Here is a 19,276-nt window from a genome sequence, read left to right on the forward strand (position 1 = left end):
ACTGTCTAAAGTCTTTCTGTTCTCTCAAGTCTGAACTGTGCTGTAAGTAAGTAAGTAAGCAGTATTAATGCAAATGGTCAATGCCAAGAGTTCAGCTCAATACACTATCCAGTAACAAGAAACAAGACATATCAACATTTTTCTAAATGACATTTGTCTCTGAAGACTCAGTAATATGTTTTAATGAGCTTTGATAGGAAACAAACAGGACTGAAGTTTAACCTTTGAGAATGAAAGTGATGTGAAATATGAGTCGAAGTTTAATGTTCAGTTTAATCTCACCAAAGGAGAGAAAAAGGCTCAACCTGCTTTAAACCAGTTCTGCAGCTTTTCATGTGCAGATAGTTTAAACCTGACTAGAAATCAGAGGTTTTCCAGTAGAAATCTACTTGTTAACCCAGTTACTCTTAATCTCTTACCCACAGTAACCAGGTTACTTACTGTTTAGTGCAGTATTTATATGTTTTCTTTTTGTTTCTAGATTCTGTCCCTCAGATTTGGATGTGACATCTCTCTTCATCCCAAATCTCAGTGAGATGATGTTTTCAGCTCATCAAAACTGTCAACTTGATCCACAAAATGACTTTGAGAAGAAAACCTTTGACAGCTGCAACTTTGATGGTAAAATAGTTTATAACAAAAGGAGGGGGGGCTGGTGGGGGTCATGTGTTGTTGAACAGCTCTGATACATCCAACAGCTCAAAATCAGCTGCATTACATATTAGTAATATTAATAATGTTTTCAAACTACTCTAATGAGACCTGATACATATGCAAGTTATAATTCCACCAGAATTCAAGTAGTCTACACTTTCAATTATACTCACATCTCACTCTTTAATTTACTGTGTTGTTTAAGTTGTTCACACATTTGTCCATCTGGGGGACTGACACAGATCTACACAAACACATTAAGTACAATCTGAATGCTGCATTCACTAGGGGTCGACTGATATGGTTTTTTTAGGGTCAATACCGAATATTAGTAATCAAGGAGACCAATAACCGATATGAAGAACTGATACATTTGCAGTAAAAATGAAAATTTAGCCATCAAAATTTAGAACACATGATCTAACACATGATGATGCTTCATTTATGAAAGCAAAACAGCTTTGGAAAGCTTTCAGTTTACTTTTGCAATGGCTGGCGTGCATCCACGTGGCTCTTTCTGCTATCTTCACTGCAGAGTTTGTTTCCAGTAGGACCTGGAGTGGACTGGTCCTGCGTGGTTTTCACTAGTTCTGCTGTTTGCAGTTCTTAACCACCACCCAGTCACCTGACTGCAGATAGTGCAGGGGAGCTGGCAGTGCTGCTTTCACCTGAGTATGGACAGACTTTAGAGAGTTGGAGAGGTTAATACAGTAGTTTAGCACAGTATCATCAAACTCTTCCCCCCTGAGGGGCTGTAACTGCCCAGGAGAAGACATCCCTGTGTCCGTGGGTCTCCAGTGATTATCTCAAATGAGGACCAACCTGTTTTAGATTTGCCTTGTCCCCTCATACTCATTAGCAGTAAGGGCAGGACTTTTACCCAATCGAGCCGTGCTTCTTCGTACACTTCAGCTAGTTCGTTTTTGATAGTGCCATTCTCCTGCTCTACTGCTCCTCTGCTCTGAGGATGATTTCAAATCAATCCCTCAGTAATCTGACATTTTATCAACACCAGGCTTTTTTTTTTTTTTGGACAAACTTTTTGTCTGTGTTGGTCCTTCTTCCCATGCGTCAATCTTATAAGATAAGAAAACAAACATTTTTGCACAGTCTTCACTTTTTTGTAGCAGCATTCTGCTGGATTTAACCAGTTCAGTTAAGGAGACAGAAGAGATTAAGAAACATTACAAGACATTTGTGTCACAGAATTGGGAGCTTGTTTAGCTGATTTTTCTGCCGCAACTGTTCTTTCATTTCCTCTTGACTCATAGTCTTGTGGTTTGGTGTGTACCTCGCACTTGTACGCAGTCACATCCTGTGGAAGTAAAATAGATTCTATCAGGTTTGAGACTAGTGATGCATGCACTATTTGTTTATCTATGGATGTTAGAAATCACTCAGTATTTTGATGACAGGAATATTATTTATTTTGACATTTTAGATTAGTTTCCAGTGAGATATTATTGAGTTTATAAAGTGACTTTGCTGTATATTACTGTTGCTGCTCTAGAAACAACGTTTAGTTACATTTAAAATATAAATAAATCTTGTTCTATAATATATTTTTTATAAAAGCATTTTTTTAGTAATGAAAAAGAACAGATAAGAGTATAAATAAGAGGAGTGATTATCAGTCGGAATAAGAGACAGTGTGCACATGTGTCACATATGTTAATATGAAAGTGAACTTTTTTCCTTTAATAACTGCGTTTCCTTTAGATTCACAAGAGAATTTTAAATCAACTTTTGAAATGTCGCAAAAAGGAAAATGCAAATTAGGTACATTTTCATCAACTGGTTTGAAGCGAATAAACTAGACTACGAAACACATAGTTTCATCAGGAGATGGCGGTATAGGCTTAATAATCCACCAGTAAACAGAGTAGAAGTAGACTGGGAAAAATTGGCTGCAAGGCTGAGCGGCGGTGTCCTATCCAGCTCTTACTATACATCCATGGTTATATTGTCTTGACAAGAGAAAGATGGAGAGAGGTCTTCAGGAATTTGTCTCAGTTGGGCGAGTTGTAATTGTTATGTCATGTCAGCTAATGTTGGCCGTGCTTCATGCTATCTGGAGACACTGAGAGCAGAAACAGCTGATCAGTCATGTGAGTTAAACATTTGCTACGTCATTATATATTATTATTTATTCGACAAATGCGTAGTGTGTGTGACGTAACGAGGCTGGTTTGGGGCGGTCAGGGGATAAATGGCAAGGTGAAGTGCTGAACACTGACTTTTTTGTATAAATAGTGACAAACTGCAGACTCCTGGAAAAGAATTCATAGTGACACAGCTCACGGGGAGAACTAAGAGGAGAGGACAACACTTTTGAGATTTATTTAACAAAATATAAATCAACCAATGACAATATAAAGTTTGTAAATCAGTAACATCAGTAGTGTTTTGAGTGTTTGGATGAGTGTACAGTGAAATGTAGTGAACAAAGAAAATGAACACAAGGAAAAACCTAATCCAAACCACAAACCATACACCCAGGCAGAGAAAGAGAACCTGACTGAATCCACCAGCTTATATAGCTGAGGAACAGCAGGCACAGGTGATAATCAATGATGCACTTCCTGATTCACTCCTGAAAGGGGAGGGCAGCGCAAACAGGAAGTCAAGAGGGCTGTCACAAAAGATAGATGGATGGATGATGGATTGCCAACAATATGAATTATGATTTGAATTGTTGATAAATATGTCCTTATAATAGTTCAGGATAAATGTATAGTGTGATAAGCATTAAGAAGTGATTACACACATGTACAAATCCTTTTTAGGTTGGAGATTAAAACCATTTATAATGAAGAACAATTGTAAGATATTTATATATCAACTTATAACAACTGTTTATAAATGTATTTAAAGCTATTGAAGACATATGATTATGTGTAATTGTAACTATGTTATATAGTAGTGTAGGACTGGTCTCACATCATGGACTTTTTTCACTTTTTGAAAGTGCAAAAATGCTTCTTCACACATAGTGAATAAAACTGTACAAATAACATTAAACTGCTCAGAAGTGTAAAAATGTAAAAACTCAATGATACAAATGATTGTTTAAAGTTAAAAATCAGTTAGTCATAAAGTGGAAAGAAAAAAGTGTTCTTTGGTCATTTTACTGTTCAGTCGTCTTCTGAAATCATCTTCGTCTCCATATCTTCATCTTCTTTTTTCAGTCCTACCTGGCCGTCATCTTCTCCCCTCAGGTCCTCTCTTCCTTCTTCTTGCCTCCATTGACATCCTCCTCCACTGACCTTCCCTTCACTTTCAGTTATCACCATCACATGTTTTATTCCTCCATTTCTTCTTTTCCACCTCATTGTTATGTGTTGTATATGTCATGTCTTTTATTCTGCCTTTCTCTGATTAAAGCAGGAAGTTATTCAGGACAGTTTTCAACAATATCTTAACTTCAACCAGGTTTCACTGAGAAAAAAACTGTTTTTACTCTTCACAGATAATAATACTGAAAGTCTTCATTGGACAGATCCTCGCATGTCATCCAGCAGAGTACCTAACAGCAGGAAGATGCTGTCCTAGATGTCTTGCTGGTAAGATCTAACTGAAACATAAAAGCAGGATGTTTGGCAGCAACGATACTTACAGAATTGATCACTTCTGGGCTGATCAATACAGTTTACTGCTTGTTTATAAGCAGTAAAACAAAGTGATGCTTTTTATGACAGCTGACTTTTACGTAGCTAAATGTTCCTTGTTTCTTAATTCAGATATGACAGAACATTTACAGAAAGATACAATGCTTGTACGATATTTGTCACCTGGTGAACAAGAGGGATCAGAGAGAGAAAAGCAATTATTTAAAATATAATGTGAATAATATGATAATTATAATGATAATAAATTGTTTCTTCTCCACAGGAAGTCGAGTTAAAACAGATTGTACAGAGTTCAGAAGTACATCCTGTCTGCCCTGCACTGATGGAACCTACATGAATCATCCCACTGGACTTAAACAGTGTTTCACCTGTGGAAACTGTGATGCAGGTAGATTTATATTCATATTATTGGCAGAAATTGAAGCCTTAGTATTGATTTAAGGCCAGTCAGAAGTTTTTTTACTGCAAGTCTCACTGTCAATGCTGTAAGAAGTGAATAAACTGTCTGGTTGGTGGCTTCATTATGAAGATGCAGAGACTCAGCATGACGAGTCTACTGCCTTGAGACAACTTCCACAGTGGAAATTAGAGCCTAACAAGCAAGTTTCCCAATAAAACTGTAACATTAAATTTCTACATGACAACAATGAGGAAAATGATGATTAGAGGATTGTATCTGTGCTGTTGTTTTCTCAGTTTAATCTGAGATTGATCAATAATCACTTTTTTCTTTTGTGTGGAGCATACTGCCCACTGTTGAATCACATTAGTATACTAAGCTCATTATTATATGAATTCATAAATGGGAGAAACTATTGTTTCACATTTCCCAAAGATGTCATAAAAACTGAAGATTGTCTTGAAGTCAGAAAAAAGATCAGCATGCTGTTGCTGTCTAGTAGATTGAACAGAAGAGAAGTTTAGTATCTCATATGTAACCTCTGTATGTGTTGACAGGTTCTGGTCTGCAGATAAAGACATCATGTACATCAACATCAAATACAGTTTGTCAACCACTGGAGGGATTCTACTGTATGGACTCCACAGAGGACGGCTGTGTGAGAGCACTGAAACACACAAGCTGTCAACCAGGACAATACATCAGACAAAAAGGTTGGTTTTCTCATGCTGACTTTAAGATTATAGTTGTAGTTGAAGTTTTAAATGGGAACACCATGACCTGACAAACAAGTTGCTTATTAAAGCTGCACGTATTGATTTCTGTCCACTAGATAGCAGGAAAAAAGCAGCTCAATAATTCTGTAGAAAAAGTCACAACTGAACACAGACCAGTCAACTTGTTGCTGTCAAGTGGAACTTTTGCACCAGTAAAACCATCGTAGTTGATTAGTGACTATGTGCGGTATATGTGAAGTAAACATGATTTTAACAAATAAAGGTACAAACAAGGCCTGTGTAAAAACCTAAGATACTATCTTGGCTTCTACACTTATTCAATATAAATTGTTTTCATAATCTACTTTTTTGAAGTAATCTGGAGCTTTCAGCCACATCTTGTGGCCTTCATCAGTGAATGGAGTTCACTCAGTTGTCATGGAGATGGTTCAGTTGTTATCATGTGACCTAAGTATGGAACTTTGGTCATGTGATAACAGGTGGTTGTATTTGGGGGCAGATGGTGACCACTGTCTCTGTTTAAAGATGGTCTCTGGTCAAATTTGAAGCGTCCTTGACCTCCAGTTGTCCACTGACCATGTGATACGTCATGTGTTAACAACTGAACCATCTCCATGGCAACTAAAAATGGGACAAGCTGCATAAAATTTCCACTTAGTAGATCCTTCACACAGACTTGTTGTCATTCTTCTATTTCCAAGGGCAGTGATGAACCTTCAAGCTCTACTTTGTCTTGAAAGGCTGTTCAGTGACTCCCACACTCTGCTGCATAGGTGCACTACACAAAGGTCAGGAGGTCAATTCTGGGGTGAAGTCTACAAAGCTCTTTCATATCTTGTCAGCCCTAAACATGATCAGTCTGACTGAGGAGCTGATTGGTCCATGAAGGACCAGAACCAAAAGCTGCTCTGGTACAATGGACAGTCTGCACCATTTTGATATATTAGTTCATTTCCACCTTTGACAACCTGTCCTCAAATATACCTTCTTTCCTCTTAAGACTGACTGAGGTGTTTGAAAAAGATAGTAGCAGCTCTCCAACTTCTGTTTGTTCTCCAATCTGTTCACTGTGTGAAACAGAGGTGTCGTTGTGTGTATGTAAAGCTAGACCTGCATGGACCACAGTCTACCCTGCCAAGACACCACTACACCACTGGTTTGAAAGCCTCATGCTTCTAGAAGCATTTCAGTTGTTGGTGTCCTGTGCTCACTGGTACCTGCTGTGCTGCAGCCCTCACAGCAGCGTTCAGATAGGACATGGTGCCACAACAGAAACGTCTGATTGGTCGTTTCTGTTTTGGACTTTGTCTGGTGATTGAAACGTAGGTGAGTCAGAGACAGCAGCCGTTCTGATCCAGTCTTTATCTAGTTAGGAAGGTTTCTGTTCCTGTTGTAATAGTCATAGAGAAAGTTTGCTCTATATGGTGAAGGTGAGGAGCCTGACACACCTGCAGGGACGTTGTGGACAACATTGATTCAACAGCAGACAAAAGCAGAGGAATCTTGCTCTTTCTGTCAGGACAGATTTGTTTTATTTGGACACAAAAACATAGTTTTCTCTTCATGAATCACTTTCCTTGTTTTCATGTCATAACTACCTTCACCAGACAAAATGGATGTTACATTGGTCAAAAGGTAAAAGTTTGAAAGTGTTAAAATGAAACTTATACAATTTCTTGACAATCTAGTTGTTTACTGGCATGAACATATTAGCATTAATATCTTTAGTATTGAAAGTATTTGCATGAAGCAGTGAAGCTGATGACATTTGGATCATTGTAGTTTTCTCTCAAACAGTAGTTTGGTTATGAATCTGATTCCATCGTTGCTCAAGAATGACAAGATGGTGAAATATAAAAACTTGTCAACAATCATTATTAAACAAAGGACTATCATTGGATGTGTGATTTTCAAGTGTCAGCTTCAGCTTCACTGAAATGAAATCAGACAGATGTGATGACAGTGATGATGTCATATAACACTGATGACTTCATAATATGTAAAGTGAAGTAGTTTCAATGTGTATATTTGTATTTGTGCAGGAACAGCTCTCAGGGACACTGAGTGCACTGACTGCAGTGATGGAACATTTTCAGATGGGACATTTACATCTTGTCAACCACACACACAGTAAGTGAAGCTTGACATCAGCCGTGGACACAGCTGGTTTCTAACAACAGCAATGAATTAGTGGAATCTATAAATGTTCCTGTAAAAATGTCCCTCTGTCATTCCAGATGTGAATCACTAAAGCTTCAGCTGATCAAACCAGGAACTGATTCAACTGATGCTGAATGTGGAGAACAAAGTTCACATGTGACAACAACTGTGATCTGTGTGATTGTGGTGCTTTTTTCATTAATTGGCATAGCTGGGTTAGTTTACTTCAGAAAGAAGAAATCAGGTAAGATTTGTTGTTATTTTTTGTATCAGACAATACAAACATTATCATAGTTTTGATGGATGATACTTTCTGACAGGTCATGACATTGTTGATTAAGACTTTTTTCATTGTTTTATTATAGAAAAAAAGGGGAATGCAGACATTTCTAGACAGGTATGTTTGTTGTCTTTTTTTAAAACTGTAATGAATGTACTTTAGTAGATGACAAAGCTCAGTTTATCAAACTAATTAAATCATGTCATTAATCTCTTTAATATTTCACCAAAAAGGAAAAAACAAATGGAGAAATGTCAGTGAGGCTAACCAGATGCCAGACAGTATCAGGTAAGATTTGTGGCTATTTGTTTGTATTTAGACAATAGAAACATTATCATAGTTTTGATGGATGATACTTTCTGACAGGTCATGACATTGTTGATTAAGACTTTTTTCATTGTTTTATTATAGAAAAAAAAGAAAATGCAGACATTCCCATACAGGTATGTTTGTTGTCTCTTTTTGATACTGTAATGAATGTACTTTAGTAGATGACATAATTCAGTTTATCTAACTAATTAAATCATGTCATTAATCTATTAATTTTCACCCAAAAGGAAGTTGGAGAGGAAACGCGAGAGGCTAAACGGACGCTAAACAGTATCAGGAACATCTCCTACTGCAGAGTAAATGTGATCTAGAATCCAGTTTACAATCCAGTTTGGATTCTAGCACATTGTCTTTGCAGTGATGAGAAATAAAACAAGTCCAACTTTGATTTCCTGAACTTTACTACAGACTGAAAATATCCTCTAAGAGCTGCTTGTCTACAGTCTGCATCATTATTTCACATAGATGTTATTAAATGTTGTAGGACGACTGTTGGATGTTGTGAAACTATTGAAAGTTATTGTGTTGATTAGTTTTCTTGTTAAAATGATCTAATGATCCCTGTAGATGATTCAAACCAAACACACAGAAGTGAATGTGGAAGTATTTTTATTTTGGATTTACAGGAGCAACAGCTGTGAGTTATATTGTTCCCTTTAAAATGGAGGCTAGAGGGATCGGCCCTGTGAGTACTGACACAGGGGAAGATAGAAATAAAAGCAACTTTAAATAGAGATTCATCCTTTAAACCAGTAAATGTTACAAACCTGTGAAAACATGTTGGATGAAAACTAAATGTAGCTGCTGAAGAGTCTTGATACTAAGAGCTCATTAATCATCAACATTTATTGACTTATAATTCACCCAGACTGGTTTGTAAAATGTACTAATTAGTGTTCATGTATTGTGGTTGTGATTGTGCACCACAGTGATTCATCAGACTCATAAAGAGCTACAAGGTCCTAAGAATTTTGTCGACTTTCTGTCGTTCTCTCTGTTATTTGTGTTTTGTTTCTGAAACTACACAGACGACTGTTTGAATGTTGCAGGCTGGGATGTTTTGGCCGAATGAGGGTTTAGTTCAGGACTTGAGATATTTTTTCTTTAGATTTCTATGTTCATAGTCCACATTATGATATGATCTCTCTCACACACACACAGCCACATTCGGAGGCTGGCTAAGTCATCCACTAAATCGCTCCGCTGCCGGTTCATATTTGGACATGATGAAACATGTCTACTGGTGTTCTTTATATTTTCATTTAATATATTTATATATTTGAACTGTTTTTGATGACAGCATTATACTGAAAAAACATTTTTTTATTCATGTACAGTTTTTTTATTTGTAACACTGATGTGCCATAAAGCTGGACAATATCTCCATTATATTCAGATGATAGATGATATAGATTCAGATATTAGATATTATCTGACAATCTTGTTGTAACTCTGTGATGTTGCTCTGCTGTCTGTAACTGACGTTGTTCATCAAAGCAAGTTTAGTAAGTTTGCCAGATGACTTTAAAAATGGTAAAACTTTGGAAATGTGGTTTTCTATTATGAACTTGAATTGTAATTGAATTATATCCAAATAGCTAATTCAAATTTTGCTTTACAGATTCAAAACATGATAATTGAATCTTTTCACACTTTATCTAACTTTCTAATCCTGCTTTGTGGAACAATCCTCTGGTTAAAAGCTGCTTAATAGTAAATGATGCCGTTTTATTCAACTGAACTGCTCTGTTCACCTTTAGTTTTCTAAATACTGTTTCATATTTTCAATATATTGTCAGTCAGAAATGGTGATACTGTATAAATTATCATGTCAATATTTCTCAGCCTTGTACTTTTATTGCACTATTTTCATCAAAAAGGCATTTTGAGAGAGAAAGTTCTGCTTTAACATGCAACAACATTCCAACTTTATATTAGAATAAAAAGTAAAGTACAATAAGAAGCTGTGTTTTTTTCTTCTTTTTCTTTCACATTGTCATTACATGATTGAAATATCAGTGATTTAACTCTGATCTTCATTCACAAAGAACATTTTGTTATGTTTGTGTTCTGTGCTAGTAGTTTAAGACAACCAGTAAGAGCTATTATAGTATTTATCTTTATAAAAGTGCCTTTAATTATATGTAGTGTGACACTTCCTGCCTTAATGGCAACACTGCTGCCAGTACTGTTTCAAAAATTATAACTGATTACATAGAAAATGTGAAACTGGTTCCAGTTCATGGACAGTTACCCGATCCTCTGGTTAAAAGCTGCTTAATATTCAACTGCTCTGTTCACCTTAAGTTTTCTAAATACTTTTTCATATTTTCAACATATTGTCAGTCAGAAATGGTGATACTGTATAAATTGTCAATATTTCTCAGCCTCATACTTTTATTGCACTATTTTCAGCAAAAAGACAATTTTAGAGAGAAAGTTCTGTCTCAGGTTTTTGTTAGCACTACTTTAACATGCAAATGTTCTACATTTGTAGTTTCCACATTAACTATGTGTTGGTTCTAGTTCAGGGAAAGAATCACCAAAACCCTTTATAACCCCCATCCTTTAAGTCTGTCATATGATACAATTACTGCAGTCAGAGAAACAAAGATGTGGGTTTGATGGATTATTGTGACACTTCTGGATAATTCTCAGTGTTTTACATTTATGGTTTCCTCCTTATAACCTTTATAGCAGCAACTGTACTGAAAGTCTCTACTGATCAATTTTAGTGTGGTAGCTTTATACAAGATTTATCTTTAATTATTAAACATCTGAACTTTAGAGAAAACTGACCACACATGAAGGATTAAAGCTCTCAGGTGAAGGTGTGGGTGGTCCTGAAAAGGACCTTTGAGTTGTAGGTACAGACAGCGGGTTTACTTGGAGCTGGTGTACTTGGTGACGGCCTTGGTGCCCTCAGACACGGCGTGTTTGGCCAGCTCACCGGGCAGCAGCAGGCGGACGGCGGTCTGGATCTCCCTGGAGGTGATGGTGGAGCGCTTGTTGTAGTGAGCAAGGCGGGAAGCCTCACCGGCGATGCGCTCAAAGATGTCCCCCACAAAGGAGTTCATGATGCCCATGGCCTTGGAGGAGATGCCGGTGTCGGGGTGGACCTGCTTCAGCACCTTGTACACGTAGATAGCGTAGCTCTCCTTGCGGGTCTTTCTCTTCTTCTTGCCGGTCTTGGTGGCTTTAGACACGGCTTTCTTGGAGCCTTTCTTCGGGGCTTTGACTGGATCAGGCATGATTGGTCGTTAGATTTCCTCACACGAATAATAACCGCAGCGCCAAACGGCCTCTATATATCCATCTGATGCAAATTTCACTGCGCCGTTGCTCGCACAGGATTGGTTGACTTGTTAGCTAGACTGCGCATGTGCAACACAAACAGCGCTCTAAACTTTGACCGCCTTTTTACACAAAGAGCCACCTCATCTGAAGATAATTCACTGTTTAACTAAAGAGAAATAAACATATTGTATTTAGATTTAGCATTCCACAAGCTGATATGTTTTATTGATCTATGATTTAAAAAATTAAACAAATAATCCAGGGATAGATTTTATTTCATCAATCCTTAATCCACAGTTTTTGGTGCAAATACAGCTGGAATAACAATACTTTTCAAAAATGATATTAATATGAATCTTATTGATTCTTTCAGCTACACATGAAGATCATGTTTCTGCTCCACATAAAGAATTATAAGAGATTCATCTTATTTCAGTGGTTCTCAAACATTTTCACGTCAAGGACACAAATTAGACTCCAGACCCCCCTCTGATAAGATTTTTGCTTTTAGATGTTTTATTACAGAAAATGTATGAAATTAATTCCGTCACTGTGGGCATTAAAGCTGTAATTATATCTTTATATAAAGTCTGTGGTGAAAAGACTCACAGGAGCGGCTGAGTCCATTCAACTAAATAAGGATGTAATACATATTTAGACCACAAGGTGTCGCTGCTGTTACACTATAAAGTTATAATATAATACTTCAGATGTTCTGCTGATAAATAATCACAATAATCCACGTTGATTTTTACAACACAACGAATAAACAACAAATAAATAGAGAATAAATGATTGAGAGTTTTTTCTTTCTGCCTCAAACATTTCATTTGTAGTCCAGACAGCAGCTTCTGTCAGATATAAAATGCATCTGGAAAATGACACTTTGTGAGTTTTCATAATAACGAGACAGTAAGAGGATCAGTCTGAAATCAAATATGTCAAACAGTCACCATGTCAACATTATTGTGTCTGATCCTTCCTGTGGATGTTAGTGATTAGAGAAATGTTTGAAGCAATGCAAAATATTGAAAATAAACTTAAAAATCAAGAAAAGGAATAAAAACTATATTTTAAAGGGACATTGTTACACTTGCATCAGTTACACAATAAAATACTCAAATAAGATCAAATTTAAAGATTAAACAGAGGAACTTTCAGCTTGAACTGATTGAAATAAGTTTTATATTGTATTAGTTGTATTTATATTTATTGTCACCAGTTCAAACAGGTGATTTTTCCTCCATTTCATTCATTTTGTTTTAACAAATGCTGAAATATGCCTGAATGACTAAATTACATTCTCAAATGTTTTAGATGGTTTTCATGGAGCCATGAAAGCTGTGACGTTGTTCCTTCTACCTGAACGCCTGTAAAGCACATCTGACATCCAAGGAGCCGATGATGATGATGAAGCTCGTCAGTTATACACTTTATGATGATCAGACTATGAAGTGATTTCAGATAAATTTATAATTTAGCAACTCCAATCTGAACAATAATCAACAGGACTCATCTGAATGGATTAATGTTCAGTTATCTGACATTTGACTGATTAATATTCTGGCTGCAGTCTGAGGTTAAATTGGGACACATATACAGTTGTTGCTTCTACTGTATGAAACGTTATACAATGTGTGTGTAGCTCAAATGTTCTACTTTATTACGAATTAATTATTTCTCATCCATAGTCTGCTTGATTATTTTTCAAGAGATTGTTAACAAAATGTGTTGAATCTGTATAAATTGTAAAATGTTGCTGTTTACAGCTTTTCCCATCATACATGTACAATAGACAGAAACTGTCTGAATGGATTTACTTAAGATCATTATAGTGTTTATATCATACAGTCTATGGTTTATATACATTTAAAGCTCATCATAGCTCTGTTCATGTATTAAGATAATCTCACTGTAACACAATGTGGGAGATATTAGACACAAATAATATTAATAAAAGTATCAACAGAAGGACGTGTTACTCTGTCAGAAAGTTAGTGGCTCTTAAAAGAGCCGTTGTGTTTATGGAGCAGAGGACAGTTTAAGCTCTCTCTCCGCGGATGCGGCGGGCCAGCTGGATGTCTTTGGGCATGATGGTGACCCTCTTGGCGTGGATGGCGCACAGGTTGGTGTCCTCGAACAGGCCGACCAGGTAAGCCTCGCTGGCCTCCTGCAGAGCCATGACAGCGGAGCTCTGGAAGCGCAGGTCGGTCTTGAAGTCCTGAGCGATCTCCCTCACCAGGCGCTGGAAGGGCAGCTTGCGGATCAGCAGCTCGGTGGATTTCTGGTAGCGACGGATCTCTCTCAGAGCCACGGTACCGGGCCTGTAACGGTGAGGCTTCTTCACGCCGCCGGTGGCCGGGGCGCTCTTACGGGCAGCCTTGGTGGCCAGCTGCTTCCTGGGGGCTTTGCCTCCGGTGGATTTACGAGCGGTCTGCTTGGTTCTTGCCATCGCGTCTTGTTTCTCTGATCAGGAGAAAATAGTAGCGACAAGAGGAGACACGCTGCTCTTAAAGTGTCGGAGCGGCTGCGGAACTGTGACGCTGCTTCAGACCTCCGGGTCCTGATTGGTGAGCGGCTCCTCCTGGAGCTCAGCACCGCCTAGAAGAGCCTGAACCTCCGCTGCTTATTGGACAAAAGTCCTTTGAGAAAAGTCCGCCAAAATGAGCACAGGCCGCCCTTTGCTGCTCTTTTCTGGTGGGTGGAGACATTAGGACATATAAAGGAGAGTTTTCACCGGTTGGGTCACATTTTCTTTAAGATCAGACTCGAGAAGAACCCAAAAATGAGTGGTAGAGGAAAAACCGGAGGCAAAGCCCGCGCTAAGGCAAAGACCCGCTCCTCCAGGGCCGGGCTTCAGTTCCCAGTCGGTCGTGTTCACAGGCTGCTGAGGAAGGGCAACTATGCGGAGCGTGTCGGTGCCGGAGCCCCCGTCTACCTGGCGGCTGTGCTGGAGTACCTGACCGCTGAGATCCTGGAGCTGGCTGGAAACGCTGCCCGCGACAACAAGAAGACCAGGATCATCCCCCGTCACCTGCAGCTGGCTGTCCGCAACGACGAGGAGCTCAACAAGCTGCTGGGCGGAGTGACCATCGCTCAGGGCGGCGTGCTGCCCAACATCCAGGCTGTGCTGCTGCCCAAGAAGACCGAGAAGCCCGCCAAGAAGTAAACACGGAACCGGCTCCTCTGAACAACACAACGGCTCTTTTAAGAGCCACACACTCCTGATAAAGAACAAACATCCTCATGTCTCTGGTACACTGTCATTAAGACACAAGTCATGTTTATTATCTATACAGAATATTAAGTCAGTGTTACACTCAGTTAAATATACTGATTATATTTGAACCGTAATTGATGCTTGTGTTATGAACAATACCAGCAATCAACATTTAAAAGTTAATGTTTATGATAAAACAGTGGTTGGTCTATATATTAACCTACATTTGAAACTAATTATTATACTAGTTATTCATTATAATTACTGACACTCCTGATGTTGATGGTCAGTGTTACAAGATGTTTATATTATAACTGCATTAATAACATAATGATGGTTGTTTGTGTTGCCAACAGACCAAGAAATAAACATTTAAAAGATAATCTAGTCATTCAGGGTAGAAATCATACTTATAATACAAGAATGGCTGGTATATACATTACACTACATGACATTTAGACACCATTTCAAACTAATTATACTAGTTATTAATGACTAATACTAATAATTATTAATCTGGAGATTTTCCAGCCCCCCAAAAAGATCCACTTTCAGCTCTGAAACTGTGATTCTGATAAAAACTGGTAAAAGGTTTGTCTGACTCAATGACTTGTGACGTAACAGCTGCTCCTCCTTTCTATTCTCATTCATATCATTGTGTAACGTTTCACCTTTTACCACTTATAATAAACACAATAAGAGGAAATATGTTTGATATCTGATACATATTAACTTAGATGTAATAAAAAGGGAACAGCAGTAGTAATAATAAATCTATCATAATGGTTTTATCATAATATATTTACAGTTTATTGTCATCCTGAGTGATTTTCTGTATTTGCTGCTCAGTTCAGATCATGTTGACACTTTAGACTGGATTTAAAAAGTGACATTTAAGATATTCTCTGTTTTCATTATTCTGAGGTCATGTTACATACATTTTACCCCTCTGTGATAAATGTAAATTCAATGATGGTACTTTGTTGCATTTATTTTGGGACTGTCCACTAATTTCTCCATTTTGGTCAAGAATTTTTTCTTTTTTTTCTGGAGTTTATCATAAGATCCTCCTGACAGAGACTTGTTAACTCTCCCTTTACACATTCAAACAGTTTTATTGACGGGCAGCGTAATAGCAATAAAATCTTATTCTCACAGACTGCACCGCGCTTTAGAAACTGGCTGCATGAACTTACTTTGGTTACCAACATGGAGAAACTGTGATTTAAAAATGTAAAAAGTCTACATAGATGGGAAGAATCTTTGGGTCCCTTTTCACAACATCTGGACTCAATTTAATATTCGTATGTATTTCTAGATTGGATCCTTTTTTTAACTTCAATATCCCTGTTTTGTTGGGCTGTAATTGAGTCACTTGTGGTTGGTATGTGCTGTTATTTGTTTTTATGTCCTTGACACATGGTTAGGATGAACCTTTCTTATTTACCTTACTTAAATTATATTATATTATAATTATTATTCCCCAGCGTTTGTGTAGAGGTTTAAATTGGGTTTTCATTCCTATGTGGTTTATATGTTGCTTTGTATTATGTGACAAAATAACATATATAGAAAAGACATATGTAATAGGAAAGGAAGAATAAACTTGTTCATCATTAAATGATACTCAGAATATAACTGAGTTGGCACCACATAGATTTAAATACATATTTAAATAAAATTTTTCCAATTTTTGTAATTAATGAGAAAACACTACATGTTTAAACATGTTATAATCAGGATGCTGCTCTTTAGAAAAGTTGTGTGGCTCTTAAAAGAGCCTTTGATCAGGTTCACATGTTCAGACTGATGACAGCTCACTTCTTCTTGGGTGCTGCCTTCTTGGCTTTGGGTTTGGCGACCTTCTTTGCAGGAGCTTTCTTAGCTGCAGGAGCCTTTTTCACCACTTTCTTGGGGCTCTTGGCGGCCTTCTTGGGGCTCTTGGCTGCTTTCTTGGCCGCTGCGGGCTTCTTAACCTTCTTGGGGGATTTCTTAGCGGCTGCTGTCTTCTTAGCTGCCGCTGTCTTGGGCTTCTTGGCCGCTGCGGGTTTCTTGGCTGCGGGCTTCTTGGCTTTGACGGCGGCTTTCTTCTTCACCACTTTCTTGACCGGCTTGGCGGGTTTGGTCTCCTTGGCGAGCTTGAAGGAGCCGGAGGCCCCTGTCCCTTTAGTCTGGGTCAGAGTGCCTTTAGTCACCAGCTTCGTGACCGCAGTATTGATGCGTTTGTTAGCTTTCACGACATCGACGCCTTTGGTCGCCAGAATCTTCTTGAGCGCCGCCACCGACAGCCCTTTCCGCTCCTTGGACTCCGCCACAGCGCCGATGATCAGCTTGTTGAGGCTGGGTCCGTCCTTCTTCGGCCGGGGAGCGCTCTTCTTCTTCGGGGCTTTAGGGGCAGCTTTCGCCGGGGCCGTTGCTGGAGCTTCCTCTGCCATTTTCGTGTGTAGTCTGCTATTTGTCTCGCGGACTGTCTGTTCGAGCAGAGGGCACGGGGCGGGACTTATAAAGCACATGAGAACCGTGGAGAAGCAACACTCAGAGCCGCTCTGCCTGCCGCCTCAAATCAGATGAAACTTGTGTTTTCTCCTCCACATTTTGGGGGTAAAACACACAGAAAACCAACGTTTTGAAACACTTTTGTTATCGCAGCAGTGAGGAAACGTTCCTCCCTTCAGACTGAGCTCATTTTTGGCGTCCAGGACTCATTTCTTTCTTTCCGGGAGGCTTCAAACCTCGCTGATACACCGTCACTTTGTACGGCGCGCAGCGAGTTTTCTTCACAAATCGTCTCCTAAAACGTCTTAAAAGGGTTTGTATTAAATGTGACAGTGGTGTTCTAGTAAGAAGAGACGTCAGAAGACACAATAAACCCGAAACCAATGTAGTGACGTGATTTATTAGTTTTTAATCAGACATGTTTTCGGTGGAGGTAAACACACGGTTACTGTCGGTGATTCAGAGCATGAACATGAACGGGACTGAAAACAAACTTGTATATAGCAATCATCAGATTATACAGCTGTTGCTGCCCACATGTCAATTTACAATAAAGATTTCTTGTTGTTGTTGTTGCAATATATAAGTACAAAAGAATAAATAAAGTTTGCCATGGTGTACTTAGATGCATCATTACCAAAAAGTCCTGGCAGTATTTCTATAAGGCCAGAGGCTGCTCTGGAGATTCTGCCTATTGTGACCACAAAGATGAAAGCATGTAGTCCTGGACTGACCTCAACTATGGACTTCAGGATCTCCATGTACAGCTGTTTAAGAATCAGATCTTCATCATCATCATCTGTGTCCACCACAGTGACATGTCAACCGTCCACTATAGCTGATTCAGAGAAACACTCTCTACTGACTGCATCACAGTCGCAGCCTGGTTTAAACTTTTTAGGTCCCAGGATGGTATTTCCTGATAAACCGAGCAGAATGATGGTCCTCCTGTTTTTTGGCCCGCTGTTCCTGGAATGAACAGCTGGAAAGAAGAAAACATAAAGTGATATCAAAAATATGAAAAAAGATAGTTTAATCTGCTACTGTCATCCACACTATTCACAACAACCTGCAACCCTTTGTAGTTAACTAGTATCTCTCTAAATTGCTGAATAAACTTAAAAGTTGTGGAAAATAATTATATCAAAGTCCTCTTCATCCCCCCTTTTGTCCCTGAGCAGGGGATAATTTTGTTAAAATATTGATGGAAAAAAAGTAAGGCTAGGCCCTGTTTGACCACCGGTATTGTATTTTTATTTTATCATCTTTATTTATACAGGGTAAGTTGCCGTTTTACAGCATAACCCTGCCTCAAACAAAATCACAAGAACAGACTCATTAAATAATTCAGAAATTTATCAGTAAGCAGGATCGCACTCTAGAAATTATTCCATAAGGTTGCTGCAAAGGCAGTTTGTCCTGGATCAGTTCTGGTTCTGCTTCTTGGAGCATCAACCAATCACTGGAGCTGGTTAAGTGTGGTCCAGATTGCCAGAGCAGCAGGGATGACATATAAGATGGTCATTTACCAACATGATATTTGTAGATAAATGAGTATCGATGATTATGACGTCTCTCAGACAGGGAAGACCCCCCAACCCAGTGGTGGGTGTCATTATCATCAGTAACACAACTACAAGACTCAGCTCTTTTGCAAACACCTCTGTCCCTGATGGACTTTAAAGGAATATTACTCACTTCTATGCACCCTATGCATTAGCTCTATGCACTGCCTGTTGGCACCTACATCCTGACCTGAACTTAGCTTTATGGCACTTACTCATGTTGTTCTCTCCTGACGAGATCTTTGTTTATGTTGTGTTAACTTTCATATGTACATTGCTTTGGAAAATTGTAATAAATTGTAACAGCTGATGGCAGAGTAGTAAATGGAGTCTAGTCTAGGGGCCTCAGAGTGGACATAGCAGCATGTTGATAAATGACAAAATCCTCATCTGAGAGGAAAACTGCTTCAACGTCCCTATTTCTACAGCTCAGAGGGAAGCTGGAACCACAGAGACACCTGCAGTTGAAGGTGCTCTTAATTTGATGTAAATATAAGCTCATCCCACT

General features: G+C 38.6%; 5 protein-coding genes across 5 annotated transcripts; 2 read left to right on the forward strand and 3 right to left on the reverse strand.

Annotated features, from left to right (window-relative positions):
- Nucleotides 1–271: 271 nt before the first annotated feature.
- On the forward strand, nt 272–8,363 carry LOC121909987 (tumor necrosis factor receptor superfamily member 14-like). Its single transcript, XM_042430892.1, has 9 exons — nt 272–621; nt 4,124–4,217; nt 4,546–4,671; nt 5,241–5,396; nt 7,463–7,550; nt 7,658–7,824; nt 7,946–7,977; nt 8,094–8,148; nt 8,272–8,363. The coding sequence occupies exons 1-9, from the start codon at nt 580–582 to the stop codon at nt 8,346–8,348; spliced, it is 837 nt and encodes a 278-aa protein (XP_042286826.1). The 5' UTR covers nt 272–579; the 3' UTR covers nt 8,349–8,363.
- Nucleotides 8,364–11,026: 2,663 nt separating this feature from the next.
- LOC121910017 (histone H2B 3-like) lies at nt 11,027–11,454 on the reverse strand. Its single transcript, XM_042430932.1, has one exon. The coding sequence runs from the start codon at nt 11,439–11,441 to the stop codon at nt 11,073–11,075; it is 369 nt and encodes a 122-aa protein (XP_042286866.1). The 5' UTR covers nt 11,442–11,454; the 3' UTR covers nt 11,027–11,072.
- Nucleotides 11,455–13,481: 2,027 nt separating this feature from the next.
- Nucleotides 13,482–14,049, reverse strand: LOC121910008 (histone H3). The gene has a single exon (XM_042430921.1). It carries the CDS (start codon nt 13,937–13,939, stop codon nt 13,529–13,531), a length of 411 nt encoding a protein of 136 aa, XP_042286855.1. The 5' UTR covers nt 13,940–14,049; the 3' UTR covers nt 13,482–13,528.
- Nucleotides 14,050–14,251: 202 nt separating this feature from the next.
- LOC121910010 (histone H2A-like) lies at nt 14,252–14,706 on the forward strand. Its single transcript, XM_042430923.1, has one exon. It carries the CDS (start codon nt 14,273–14,275, stop codon nt 14,654–14,656), a length of 384 nt encoding a protein of 127 aa, XP_042286857.1. The 5' UTR covers nt 14,252–14,272; the 3' UTR covers nt 14,657–14,706.
- Nucleotides 14,707–16,479: 1,773 nt separating this feature from the next.
- Nucleotides 16,480–17,548, reverse strand: LOC121910000 (histone H1-like). Its single transcript, XM_042430913.1, has one exon. The coding sequence runs from the start codon at nt 17,218–17,220 to the stop codon at nt 16,525–16,527; it is 696 nt and encodes a 231-aa protein (XP_042286847.1). The 5' UTR covers nt 17,221–17,548; the 3' UTR covers nt 16,480–16,524.
- Nucleotides 17,549–19,276: the final 1,728 nt, after the last annotated feature.

The sequence above is a fragment of the Thunnus maccoyii genome, chromosome 13 (genome assembly GCF_910596095.1).
Source record: "Thunnus maccoyii chromosome 13, fThuMac1.1, whole genome shotgun sequence".
Classification (NCBI taxonomy): domain Eukaryota; kingdom Metazoa; phylum Chordata; class Actinopteri; order Scombriformes; family Scombridae; genus Thunnus; species Thunnus maccoyii.